This window comes from Platalea leucorodia, assembly GCF_965183815.1.
Source record: "Platalea leucorodia genome assembly, chromosome: 8".
NCBI classification, from domain to species: Eukaryota; Metazoa; Chordata; class Aves; order Pelecaniformes; family Threskiornithidae; genus Platalea; species Platalea leucorodia.
This window is the reverse complement of record NC_138830.1, coordinates 27,791,079-27,805,310: the sequence shown is the minus strand read 5'-3', so window position 1 is coordinate 27,805,310 and position 14,232 is coordinate 27,791,079. Positions and strand designations below refer to the sequence as shown.

At 43.9% G+C, this 14,232-nt stretch overlaps 1 protein-coding gene across 1 annotated transcript in view; it reads left to right on the top strand.

Annotated features, from left to right (window-relative positions):
• Positions 1 to 4,091: 4,091 nt before the first annotated feature.
• Positions 4,092 to 14,232, top strand: part of PCCB (propionyl-CoA carboxylase subunit beta) — a gene marked incomplete at its 5' end in the record, with an annotated part of 28,070 nt that continues 17,929 nt past the window's right edge. Inside the window, 5 exons of the mRNA XM_082319553.1 lie at positions 4,092 to 4,250; positions 6,029 to 6,148; positions 8,488 to 8,556; positions 10,544 to 10,600; positions 14,075 to 14,188. Coding sequence (XP_082175679.1) covers positions 4,092 to 4,250; positions 6,029 to 6,148; positions 8,488 to 8,556; positions 10,544 to 10,600; positions 14,075 to 14,188 — 519 coding nt within the window. The remainder of the gene's footprint in view (positions 4,251 to 6,028; positions 6,149 to 8,487; positions 8,557 to 10,543; positions 10,601 to 14,074; positions 14,189 to 14,232) is intronic.

Sequence of the window (14,232 nt, the reverse complement as noted above, 5' to 3'; positions counted from 1 at the left end):
TAATAAGTGACATTCTCAAAGGCCTCTGGAAATCCTAGTAATTATATGAACTGAATCTCCCTTGCTTATGTTTGACTTCATTAAATAATGCTGCTGGATCTGCATGGCATGAATTTCTGTACAAAACCTGTGTTAACTCCTCCCTGGTATGCCCTATTTATTTATGTGCTCGCTAATACTGGTTTTGGGTGTAGGTTTTTGGTGTAGTGTTTTGGTGTTTTTTTTTTTTTTTCTATTTTACTTCATAATTCATATTGGATTTACAGGTTTATAGTTTTATTAAATCCCTTAATGCCTGCCTTAAAAATTGGCACTGCAATAGCCACCTACCATATGAGTTTTTAGCAAGAGACTTGATATTTAAGCCAGTTCATCTCTGAATTATCTTATAACACTGAAGTGAAAACAGTTTGGTCTTGGAGACTTGTTAGTATTAGTGTTAACGATTTGTGCTATAACTTAATCTCCTATTCTTCAGGGAGAAACAGAACCTCCAATGTATCCCTTCATCAAATAACAAACAATTTTTTTTGGCACAGAAATCTTCTCGAGTTCCTTTGCACTGAATTCAGATGTAAAACAAAACAATTTTTTTTTTCTGCAATAGTTGTATAGTCTCTGAGTAATCCCTTTAATCTTGATTTGTCTCACTGCCAGATTCTCTGGAATGCTTCCTTTACCTCATGTATTTGACAAAAGAATTTACTAGTTTTCATACTTCTAGCGAGTTGTTCCTAAAAGTGTTTTTCAGCCTCTTCACTCTGTTTTTTACATGTAACCTGCAATAGTTTACAATTTGGGTTTCCCTCTATTGGGCGGAACTTCAACTATTTGAAGAATGCCTTTTTGCTTCTAGTAACTCCCATTGCCATGCTGTTGAGGCATGCCAACTTTCTCTTTCAGGATGGGGTCTTTTTGAAACATCTCTGTTCCCAGAATGCAGATTTCTAACCTTTTCACACGTGACCCGTGTTCTGAATAGTGGTCATTTTAATTTCTAAAGTTGCAGAATTGCTCTTCGCTTTTTTTTTTTTTTTTTTTTTTTTAGTGAAGAAGCTATTGTAGCCAGCCTGAATGATACTTAACTAACCTGCAGCATACAAGTATTTCCCACTGAGCGACAGTGGAGGCTTTTGCTTCAAACATCCCCTGCTGTCTGTTTCTTACTTGGGCTATTTTGTGATCAGTGAGAACCTGTGCGCTTTGTGATTTTTGGCTGAGCCTGACTGGGGAGTGTCAAGTGCCCGTTTAGCTGCGGCAGAGGAGCAGCTGTCTCGCAGATAGGCAGGAAAGCAGCTAACATCTTGCAGTTAGTCTGGCTGGGGGCTGGAAACGTTACAGGCTGAAACAGCCTCATGTTGGGGGTGTTGGTTGACAGCTGCCTGAACATGAGCCAGCAGTGTGCTCAGGTGGCCGAGAGGGCCAATGGCATCCTGGCCTGTATCAGGAATAGTGTGGCCAGCAGGACCAGGGAGGTGACAGTGCCCCTGTACTCAGCACTGGTGAGGCCGCACCTCGAGTACTGTGTTCAGTTTTGGGCCCCTCGCTACAAGAAGGACATGGAGGTGCTGGAGCGTGTCCAGAGAAGGGCAATGAAGTTGGTGAAGGGTCTAGAGCACAAGTCTTATGAGGAGCGGCTGAGGGAGCTGGGGTTGTTTAGTCTGGAGAAGAGGAGGCTGAGGGGAGACCTTATTGCTCTCTACAACTACCTGAAAGGAGGTTGTAGCGAGGTGGGGGTCGGCCTCTTCTCCCAAGTAACAAGTGATAGGACGAGAGGAAACGGCCTCAAGCTGCGCCAGGGGGAGTTTAGGTTGGATATTAGGAAAAACTTCTTCACCAAAAGGGTGGTCAAGCATTGGAACAGGCTGCCCAGGGAAGTGGTTGAGTCTCCATCCCTGGAGGTATTTAAAAGACAGGTAGACGTGGTGCTTGAGGACATGGTTTAGTGGTGGACTTGGCAGTGACAGGTTAACGGTTGGACTTGATGATCTTAAGGGTCTTTTCCAACCTTAACGATTCTATGATTCTATGAGATGTTAGGTGGAGTGTGGGCTGAGGTACTTGGTGCCTTCTCTGTCTTGGTCTTCACTGACGATCTCCCCAGGCCTTTGTGCCTATGGGCAGGGTTCAAGGAGAGGGGCTACCAGTAGTGGAGGACGATTGAGTCAGCAGTTACTGAGAAAGTTTGACACATGCAGTCTGGGGGACCAGACGGGATGACCCAAGTGTGATGAGAGAGCTGGCAGGTGTCATAGTGAGCCCACGATCATCTTTGAAAGGTCATGGGGATTAGGGGAGATCCCTGATGCCTGGGGAAAGGCTGGTGTTACATTCATCTACAAAAAGAATGGGAAGGATGGTCTGGGGGACTGTAAGGCAGTCAGCCTCAATTTGGTCTCTCAGGAAAACTGTGGACCAAGTCTTCTTGGATGCCTTTTTTGGGCACATGAAGGAAAAGGTGATTGGGAATAGCCAGCATAGATTAACTAAGGGTAAATCGTGTGTGACCAACCTCAGTGCCTTCTAATGATGAGATGACTAGTTTTGTGGTTGAGGGAAGAGCAGTGGATGTCGTCTATCTTGACTCGGGCAAGGTTTTTGACATGATCTCTTACCGTACAGTTGTATGCGGGTTGGGATATCATGGTGAGGAGGGATAACATGATGGTGAGGGGCTGGAGCACTTGCCCCAGGAGAAGAGGCTGAGAGACCTGCCTTTATCTTTGTTAGCCTGGAGAAGAGAAGACTTTGGGGACCCCCCCTAATGGCTGCTTTCTGGTACTGAAGAGCCTGTCTGTCTCCTCACTAACCTCTCCTTATTGAAGTGCATAGTCAGAGTACAAGAGACCGTTGTCCTAAACTGAAACAGGCCAGATTGCTACTTAATAGAAGGGTTGGGAGGGGGATTAGTTTCCCCATCAGGCCAGTCAAGCACTGAAACGGGGACTGGGAAAGGTGCGCCAGTCTCTGTCCTTGCGGACTTCCAACTGACAAAGCCCTAAGAAAACTGGTATGAATTCAGTGTTGACTCTGTTCTGAGTAGGAGGCTGGACTGGAGCCTGAGAGCCCTTCCAAAATTAATTATTATATGACAGCTAGTATATGATATGTAATCCAAGAATTTCCATTCTTGGAGATTCTTCTTCAGACTTACCCTTGTGATATCTACAGGGCCGTGCTCATGTCCTTCTTCGTGTTCAGAATATGGACACATAAGGCAGTGTTCACCTGGCACTACTCCAGTTCTTTTCAACTGACCGGTTATCTCTTGGTGGTCAGCATCTGAGGTGGGCTACAGGGGTAACAAACGGTTTGATATACAGATGGCTGTGTCTGCAAACCAGAGAACTGCCTGGGAACTGGTGACATCACATCTCTGGATTGCAGATACGCTGCAGCTGGGTCACTTAGTCTGTGCAATGTGTATTCCCCAAAGACTGTAATCCACTCCGTTTTTACGGGGTCTTTATTTTCTTCATCCTTATGAAAGTGTGCTATGACGAGAGCCAAACTGCCTGCTAATATGAGGCGGCAGAGAGTCGGTGCCTGTGTATCGCAAGGATGGTGTTTTCATAACAAATACTTTCTAGCACTCAGAAGCAAGAGAGGGCAGCTGATCTCGAGAGTTGAACGCTTTTGCTTGCCGCCCTCCCTACCGAAATGCAAGTTTTCCCAAGTCCCAATGCCTTTTCCAAAGCCAAAGCAGTATCTCAACAAAACAGGACGCGAGACTGGGAAGAGCCGATGCGTTTTCGCCGCGGTCTGTCGGGGAGCTTCCCTGCGCAAAGACAAAAGCGATCAACAACTGGGCTGAGGAACCCCGGCAGCGTCAGGCCTGCTTGTGCGCAGGGCCCGAGGACGGCAGCGCCCAGCCAGCCGCCGGCGGCTCCCCCTTCTCGGGCCCCCCGGCCGGGAGGGCAGCGTGCTCTCGGGCCCCCGGGGGCCCGTCACCCGCGTGAGACCCGCCGCGGTCGCCTCGAAGCCGAGCGGCGGCGGGCAGCGAGGCCGGCGCTCAGCGCCGCCTCGCTCGGCGGCTGCGGGCCCGGGCCGCGCGCAGGCGCCGTTGCCGCCGTTGCCGGCTGGCGGGCGAGATGGCGGCGCTGCGCCTGCTGCGGCGGGCGGCGGGGAGGGCGCTGTGCCGGGCCGCCTCGGGCGGCCGCCCGCCCTCCGTGCCCGAGCGCATCGAGGAGAAGCGCCGCGCCGCGCTGCTCGGCGGCGGCCGGGGCCGCATCGACGCGCAGCACAAGCGGGTGAGCCCCCTCCCCGCTGTCCCCGCGGCGGGGCACCGGCCCGGCCGGCCCGCCGCCCCGCTCCGTAACGGGGCGCGTCCGCTTCGCGACAGGCCCGGCGGGCGGTGGTCCCAGCGGCGCCCGGACCGCGGCCCCGGCCCCGCCGTGGGCAGGGTAGGCAGCTCCCGCCGTCGGAGGCGGAAACCCCGGGAGTGCTGGCAGCCCGGGGCGGCTTTGCGCTTCAGCTGCAGAGGCCCTTTTGCGGGGGAGCTTTACTGAAGCGGCGTTAGAGACTGCGCTACCTGTTGCGCCGGGCAGGAAAAAGAGTAATTGATTTACCTCAGCTTTGTCACCAGGTTGGCTGTAATGCGTGTGTACGAGGGGTAGCATAGGCAAAAGTTGCAACTTCTGCCTGTCGTGTGATGGTAAGTTTTAGGTTGCTTAACACTGCACTGGGCTTGGAGGCATGCCATCCAGCACAGCTTCGTCTTTTACACTGCTGTTGGAAATCTGAGCTGGTCTCTCTGCTCTCGGAGAGCAGAGAGCTAGGAGAGTGGAAATAAGGCGGAGGAAAAGACAAATGGGAAGGATGACAGCAGCTGGATTTTTCGTCTCTTGCCTCTATTGTTCAGAATTTAGGCAATGCTGAGGGGGGCGACAACATAGTTTCCCTATTTATTGTTTTGTGCTGGGATGTCTTTTAAGTTTAGTGCCTGAAGTTTAGTACCTAGCGGTACCACGATGACTTGTACGCATCAAGGAGATAGTAATAGCCGTTCACATGAAGACTACATGAATGATCAGTTCGCCCGTCAGCAGCTTACCTCCCCCAGTTATACACCATCTGAAAAGAGTTACAGGCTCACTGAGGTACATTTAGGACACTGACATATCAATATGCAACCATATCTGCATGTCTGGGGGCCCCAAGCAGCTTATGTTATGTTTTATATAAATTAAATCTATGGCTTACATTAGTCTTTCCTGCACTTGTTGATTTTTCGTGAACTTTTTGACCTGCTGGTCAGAAGTTTTGTAGAGAAGCCGAACTGTGTTTTAACATCATGTTGAGGTAGGGTCACACTATCCCCTTATGAAGACAAGAGAGGTGTCCTGACCTTTGTAGACAGATGCTTACCTGTGTTGGAAATAACAAATTTGTTTGGAAGGTTAAGATAAAAAGAACTTTGCAGTCATTTATTACTGCATGGCATTATCAGTACTGAGCAAGGGATATGCATATCTGGTCAATTGGTTATGTTCTTGGCCCTTACTCTGCTTTTGCCTATACCAGTGTCCAACAGAAAAAAGGAACAAAAGGATTTTTTCAGAAAATCCTTGTAGGCTGTCATATTTCCTTTTTCCTCTGATTTGCTGCAGCCAAATATCGAGCGTGGTGAATTGAGCCTTGAACTGTTGGTAAGGACTCATTTAGCTGTGGAAGGGTTCCATGTTTAAGAATAGAACAAAGGCCTTAATAGCGGCATTTAAATGTGTAGGCAAAAATAGCTGTGATGCTATTATATCTTGTTGAAAAGACTCTGAGATAGTTTCCTTGATCTTATGGTAGTGCTGTTCCAATAGTTGGCCTTATTTTCAAAGTCTGGCTTGCATTATGTTTGTTTTTAAGGAGGATAATCACTATATAGGCTATTTCCAGCTTTGGGGGCATGCAGTTGCTTAATGGGCCAAATGCAGCAGATCAAGTGAGGTTATGTTTGATTAAACTACATCCGCTGGTGGTCAGTAAACAGAGCCAGAACCACCTAATGGCTATATTAATTGTTGCTTCGTTTCAGGGAAAGCTGACGGCAAGAGAACGAATACTTCTGCTGTTGGACCCTGACAGTTTTGATGAATATGACATGTTTGTGGAACACAGATGTTCTGACTTTGGGATGGACTCTGATAAGAATAAGGTATTTTTATTTCATATAACAACTCTTGTTTCTTTGTCCTCAGCTGTTTAGCCAGCCAGCTCCTTGAAAACAGGCTCCTCTGTTCACATGTAACTTCTTTTATTTGTTTTGTTTTCTTTCTTTTTTGTTTTGCAAATTTCCTTTTATTGCTCTCGGTTTCCATTTAACAGCTTACATGATTTACTTTTACATTGTCTAAACTTGATACCTTTTTTATAAGGTCACCTGTTTTGTTCAAATACCTCCCCGGATATTGTCTTAGGTCTGTCTTTTAAATAATAGAGGAGGCTACAGAGCTTTGTTGTTACAACTTTGTCAATCAAGTCAGATATGAAGAACAAATACGGGTAGATACTTCTGCCTCCTTACAGGTAACATTAGAGTTATAGGATGAAATAACTCAGATACATATTTATGCCTGCCAAACTATAGAGTCATAAAATCCTTTAGGGCCTTAAAATCTGATATGTTTGGAAATTCAAGCATTCATACTGGTCTGTTAGCAAGTTGCAATCTGCTTGCTTATGCAGTTTTCAGATATATGGCCATGTATCCTAAACCAGCATGGTAAATGTAGTTCATCACATAGAGGAAAAAAATCTGTGGCTCCCCAAAGTCTCTCACCATAACATTGATGCCTGATAAATTGCTAAAGCATTTTGTTGTGGTTTAGTACAGAAAGGACCAACGGACATGCTGGGATGTGTAGGTGGCTAGTGCAGATGCACCTGTTCAATGTGAATATTCCTGTAGCAAAAGGCTATATTTGCTGTGGAGTATTCTGGTTTGGGGTGTGGTGAGAAGCTGCTCCATATGTGCCACTGCCCCATGCTGCGTACAGCAACTGCAACTTCTGTTTATACGGTTATTAAATCAGTTCATCAGTTTTCAGTCCTTCAAGTTGCAGGGCTGCATCCTACGGATGAGGAAGGGATCAGCAGGCTTCCACCATGAACCGGCAACGGTGAAGGATTTGTTTTCATTCTGGTAGCCAGGAGAGTGATGGGACTTGGTGCTGGGAAGGATGTCGTGTTAGACCTTCTCCCCTCTCAATCAGTGTAGGAGCAAACATCTTTTCTTCTCTAAGTAATTTTTTACTCTGTTCCCCAGCAAACTCAAATAACTACTGTGTTGCCTCTCATCATGCTGCTCAACGCTGCATCCCACAGTGCTGACGACAAAGTGCTGTTTCTGAAGATATGAGGAGCAGCAAAGTCCTGAGAGTGACAAGGGGGTTAATTTTTTCCTTGTCCTTCAGAATTCACCTTTCAGTGAGCTGCAGATTGTGTTTACAGAGCACAGTTTCACAACAGATGACCTAACTGTGGCCAGTGAGCTGGAATATTAGCTTAGCATTGAATTTCTCTGAGTTCCTGGAACTTTCTGAAGGTAGGGTAAGACTTGTACTCACAAACAGGACACTCTGCAGGCTGCTTGGGCTTTTAGGAGTCATCTGTGTGAGACAGTGGCTGGAACTACAGGTGTGTTTCCTGCTGTTCTGTATGCCAAGAACCATGAGTTGGTAGCAGTGCTGTCTGTGCAGCCTGAGAAAAGTCCCTAGAGTGGTATGACCTTCCTGAGAACAGATCACCTTGAGCATAAATGGCTCTTAGAGGGGGCCCTGCACGATATCTCTTTTTTTTTTTTTTTTTTTTTTTTTAAAATACCAAACAGCAAAAAGCATTTAAGTGCCTGGAATTCCTTTATGACAGCCCAGTAAAGCTCCTTTTCTACTGTTGTCTTGAAAGACTTCTAGATATTATTTCCTTTACTAAAAAGTGAGACAACATAGATAAGCAGATTTTAAGATTCACAGGCTCCATTTCCTCTTCCAGCTCTTTCTTCTTCCCTTATTTACAGGGTGAAAAATGGGACAGGTCAAGTTGAAGTATTTGAGGTGGCTGTAATTATATTTTTTGACCTCTCCAGGGTTGTTTTTTTTTCCCTGTATCAACACCTCAAGAAAGGTTTGTGTGCTGTGTCCATTCTTTCAAAAACATCAGGTGGTCCTAATAAAAGGTACATCCTGTCTCTAAGGACATGATTTGCTGATTTGCATGATTGGCTCCAGATGTGCTGAAATTTGAAGGGAAACTGCAAAATTCACTAATCTTTACACTAATACACAACAAATATGTGATATTACCTCTAATTTTCCTTTCCAGGGCTGGGGGAAATCTTTGTGGAGCCCCCACTGCAATCGTGAAAGACCAGTCCTCTCAGAGAATCAAACTTTGCCTCGACTTAGTATAAGTTTGTGGGTTTTTTAGTGGACATCATTGCTGCTTTGATTTTTTAAAATTATTATTTTTAATGAATTTGTTTGTTTTTTAATGCAGTATCCTGGAGACAGTGTGGTGACTGGCCGTGGACGGATTAATGGGAGACTGGCTTATGTTTTCAGTCAGGTATGGTTTTGCTTGTTGTTTTTTAAACTGCATGAACTTGTTCTTTGAAATAAATTCACAGTAGTTCAGTGTGGCCATGTAGTAATGTACCTGTGTACCTTCTACCAGTAAGCGTAAGATGGGCATAACATCCTGTGGGAGGAAGCAGGGCACCTTCAGACAAGAACCAGCAAAAAAGCATTTCTAAAAACTTTGTTGGGTGATAGATGCAGTTGTGACAAGGGTGAGATGAAAAGAGTGAAGAGTGCAGAGACAGTGGGAATATTTTGAAAAAACAAACTGTTATTACTTCAGTATTATATTATCATTGGATACTGATATGCTGAGAGACTGGAGAAGTCCCCCAAAACCACATTTTTGATAACCAAGAAGTAAAGTAATGGAGAAGTCACTGAGCACTTCAGTATTATATTATCATTGGATACTGATATGCTGAGAGACTGGAGAAGTCCCCCAAAACCACATTTTTGATAACCAAGAAGTAAAGTAATGGAGAAGTCACTGAGCACTTAATCCAGTTGCAAGCTTTGACTCGGTCCCTGCAGTTGGATGTGTGTGGATGAGCTGCTGCAGGCGTGTGGAGACCTGCAAGTGTCAGTGGAGGGCTTTGTGAGCCCTGAGAACCATCTTCTGGGTTTCATGCTGCAGAATGGGGGCTGTTTGCTGGAGATGTCAACTGGAATTGCAATGAGTGAAATTCATGGTAGAGGGCACTTGAGCAACCTTGAATTGTTTCTCAGATTCGAACTCTCTGATTAGTTGAAGGGATTGTGATAGATAGCATATAAATAGATAGATAAAATATACTTTTTTATGTTAAAATACAATTTTTGTATTAAAATAAAAATATTTTAGAGGAAACACCATAGGTAGAGATTTATCTTGATTAGTCTTAATACAGTGAAAGAAAGGCTTTCTTTCAGATCATTGGTAACTGCTTCTCTGTTCTGGGCCACAAAGTAGCCTTTGTTCAATTTGCTATCATTGCTAAAATGATTGTTGCTGTGTGACCTTGGAGCAAGTCGTACACCCTGCCTTTTTTGTCTTGGATATGTAGTCCTTCCAAGGAAGGGCACGGTTATGTGGGCCTGAACATAAGATAGGAGCTGAACACAGACCTTAATTTTAGAAGAGCACATATATTATATTAAAATAATTTAAATGTTTTTGTATTAAAATAATTTAAATGTGCACCTTCATGTTACACCTCTTTTTTAAAAATATATATATATATATTTTTATATATATATATATATATATATATATATACTGCTGCTCATAGTCATGCTGTTCCCTGTGCACACAGTTTTTAGGACTTATTTGAGAGTAAGACTCAGTGGGAATGCATCAGTGAAGCTCATCAGAAGTTGGCTCTGGGCTCTAGTGGTGCCAGTAGGTGTCAATAACCCCTTTCTCTTCTGGATTAGTCCCAGGGCCTCGTGTTGCTTGTTCAAGATCTTACTGCTTAGGCCCAGGGGTAGCACCAACAGTCAGTTTTGGCTGACATAGTCCTTACAGCACCCATAAAAGAATAATCAACTCTTGGAGCATAACTCATGAATATAGAACAATGGTGTATTTTCAGTTTTTTATTTCTGCCTGTTTGCAGGCATATCTTACTGCTGCCCCTTGCAGTGGGACCCTCCTCACGGGAAATTTCTCAAGGCTACTCCAGTGTTGATAGCGTGTGTGAAAGAGGAACATACATTTGTAGAAAGAGAGAAGGGGGGGGGGGCAAATGTGACATAGTAAGTTTGTGATTTTAACACAGAATCCACTGGCAAATGCATATAAAAGATCTTTTTACTTGTAAAGAAGGCTTGCATTGAACAGGATTGATCTGCAGGCTGCACTAAGGGAGTCAGGTTGTTCTGGAGCAGCATACCGAATACGGAGCATTGTAGGATTATACTGTTTACTTGCAACATTTTACAACATTTTACTGAAATGATTCTTTCCCTAACCTGAAAATTTGTTTTCCCTCCAGGATTTTACTGTATTTGGAGGTAGTTTATCTGGAGCTCATGCCCAGAAGATCTGCAAGGTAATATTTCACAGGAGAAAATAAAACAAAAAATTGTCAGCATCCTTTTTTTTTCAGTCTGTTCTGTTAATGACTTCGGAGAAAATGATTTGTGACTGACTTTAGTGGACTCTGGTGTATGTCATGGCAACCTGAACATGCCTGCCCGTTCATGTCAGTTAAGATGTGAAAGCAGAGGTGAGCAGAGAGGTACCCTTTGGAAGCTTTTCAAGTATAAGAGAGCTTTTCCAAGTAATACATACTTTTGTTTAAATTAAATTGCCTTTTCTGCTGTGCTACAAAAGACAAGAGAGACTTGCAAAGTACAAATATAAATTAACTAGCCATTGCCTACTGGAGAAATGTGAAATGACTTGGGAGAAACTTTTTCCTACAAGCAGCGCTATGTGGAAGTGTGTAATATTTATAAAAAACAAATGTAACAAGTAAACATTCTGAAGATAAACGGTTTTACAATTTGGAGGTCAACTTGATACTCAGAGCTTCTGTTATCAGGCACTTGTGGCTATTTATTCTCATTTGTCTGCTTGTTTCACTGGAAAAGCTGGTGTTTGGATCCCTGGGGTGGGGAGGACAAGAACTGTTTCATGCATGTGTGTTCAGTGGTGTGGGCTGGTGAAAACTTCCTGAATTTTCTCGGAATCAGAAACAAGGTTTCTGGTGTGCAAGGCCTTTTCTCCTGATGGAAATAACTACTTTTTGGCATAGGCTCCTCAGCAGTGAGAAGGTATAAAACTAGAAAACACGAAGACTTTGGGCTGGATAATAACTACTTGGTTTTACCAAGTCTTGATATTGGGAAAGACTTGATATTACCCTTTCACATTGGAGCTATGCAGTGTCTCTTTGTGTTGGGGAGGGATGTAACGGTACTGGAATATTGGGATGCTTTCTACTTTTTTTTTTTTGTTTGTTTGTTTTTGTTTTTTGTTGTTTGTTTTTTTGTTTGTTTGTTGTTGGTTTTTTTTGTTTTGTTTGTTTGTGTTTTTTTGATCTCTTGTTTCTAAAGAAGCAGGGGGACTGCTGGTAGCCGAACTAGGAAAAATGTGAGTCCTTCCTAGTCGGTACTGTTCTTGGTTGGCATCAATGTCAGTGGTAGGCTCCAAAGTTTGAAGGCTCAGGATGCATCAGTTGCTTTGGGGCTCAGAGTCTTTGAGGCTGCAGCCTGGGCAGTGGAGAGCTCAAAAAAAGACTGGCTGGGTAGTGCGGTATCTGTCGCACTTCTCTTAGTTGTTCTTATTGGGCTGAATTCTGGGAAGCAGAAAGCTGTTCTAAGAGAGGTGAACTTGGCTCCTGCAAACCTTATTGGTGGCTTAAGGGATGTAAAATGTCACGGAACATGGAAGTGAAGTTGCTTTCCCTTAGCTGGACTTCCCTGGAGATCTGCCCCTTTGGTGGTAATCATTTCCCATTTGGGATTTTGTCCTGGAGTTGCAGAGAGGTAGCAAGATTCGGCCTCTTGCAGCAGAGCTCCAAGCTAGGTAGGTCTGGGCTACAGATTGCCTGTTTTGCAGAAGAGCCTTGTGGCCTTTCAGACCACATTGAATGCCTGTAATGGTTCCCCTGAAGCGGTAGAGATTCAGTGTGGCTCCTTTGAGAATAGTATGTGCCCACTTGTGGTGGGGAACACTTTTTAAAGCCTATGTGTGCATCTATGATGTCATGTTTCAAGACAATTGTTGAGTCCATGAGATGAAGAAAAGTGTTCTTGAGAAGGAATCCTGAAATGTTCCCTACAAACACTGGTATGGCAAAAAAATGTCTGGTCTTAAATATATGAACGCATTTTCAGCAGTCTGAATGTGCATATTGATGTGTGTTTTAGGAAGAACCTCAGTGTCTGGAAAAGCCTTGAAATAAATAATTATTCCATATATAAGACCCTGGAAAATAGCAAAATGTGTCAGTGAGATTGTTTCGCTAACCTATCCTCCTAGGATGACAGGCCTTCTGGGAAGAAGCAATAAATGTCAACTCAACTCCTTTTTAATAAGGCATTTGATAATGCCTCATGTAACATTCACATAAGCAAATGAGGCCACTCATGGGTCACAGAGCCTTTGTTTGCAATCCACACAGATGGTTTTTAAATGTGGGATTGTATTTAAATTGTAAAGTCATTCTGCATGTTTGCCACAGGGATATTTCAAATTTTAAATGGATGTCCAGGCACAAAGCATGAAGAACCCCTGTTTTACATTGAATGGCTGCAAGTAGGAGCAAAGCCGCTTTAGAACTCTACAGAGAGAGTTATCACTGATTCACGTTCAGGCTGGAATTTTGGTACTGCTGGGATACTATTGATTTGGATGGGACTGAGTATGCTTACTGTGTTTCTAGGCAATATAAAATTCAAGACTGATGCTGCAAGCGCTCTGAAAGACAGGACTGAAGTTTTAAAAATCTTAATAATTTAAAGGTTGTCTGAAATAAGATATAATTCTGTAACAGTGATTGAAAGGGCTAATACCAGGCAGGGAAAAGTAACTTTGAAATTCAAAATGGGGATTGACTGACAATGTGTAGTTTTACAGAAAACTATTTAGGAGCTAAAGCAGATCTTAATGTTAAAGCAGATCTTAACGTAATATGCCAGTGCTGTAGTGTTCTGAGAACGGCGAATGTTTTACTGGGATCTAATAAGCAGGAATATTTTATGTGAGGAATGTAAGGAATTCAATCCTCCCACTTAAGCCTCTGCTGGAGTATTGCATATGATCTTGAGGCAAGTAACCAAAATGATCAGAGGGCTAGTAAGTAGGATGTAGAAAGAATGGCGTGACTGAATTGATGGTGCTTAGTCTAGAGACATGAAGGGAAATATGAAGACTGAAGGGAGATTTGAGGTACCTGAATGTTTATGAAGGCAGAGGCAAAGAAATAGTTAATTGCTCTCCCCGTCTACTATATATCAGGAAAGAAGTAATGTTTCTAAATTTCTGGAGGAAAGATTTAGCTTAGTCTTCTCAAAGAACTTCTAGGAAGGATAATCAAGCTTTAGAATATACTGCTTAGGGAGATTACAGAATCACCACTGCAATAGACTTTTACGATCAGATTAGACATATATGAGGGAGTGTTTAAGGTGCAGTTGAGACCTCTTATGAACAGAGATAGATTGGACCTCTCTGGTCCAAACTCCTGTGGTTGTGTGACTTGGCACAGGGTTTGGATAATGCAGTGTGAGTATGGAGATGCACAGCTAGTAAGGCAGATAAATATTAAAGGTCATGAGAGGGATTAAATGTGTATCTTTTAGTCCCCGGTCTGAATGAGTCAAAACATGTGATAGCCCAGTAAGCAGTTAATGACTGTGATAGTTAATACAAATAAAGGAGAAGCTGAGCACTATGTAGGCAGTTCAAATTCTGGCATGTACAGATTTTTTTCTAAGGGATGTACATTTTGGGGGTTGGTTGCTTTGGGATTTTAGCTTAACTAGGTCAATAATGAGGAGTTTGTATTCATCACCAGGTCATGGATCAAGCTGCCATGGTTGGAGCACCCGTGATTGGGCTGAATGACTCTGGAGGAGCCCGTATCCAGGAGGGAGTGGAGTCCCTGGCTGGCTATGCAGATATATTTTTGGTAAGTAGGCTGCTGGATGACCAGGAAGCTTGGCATCCACAAAG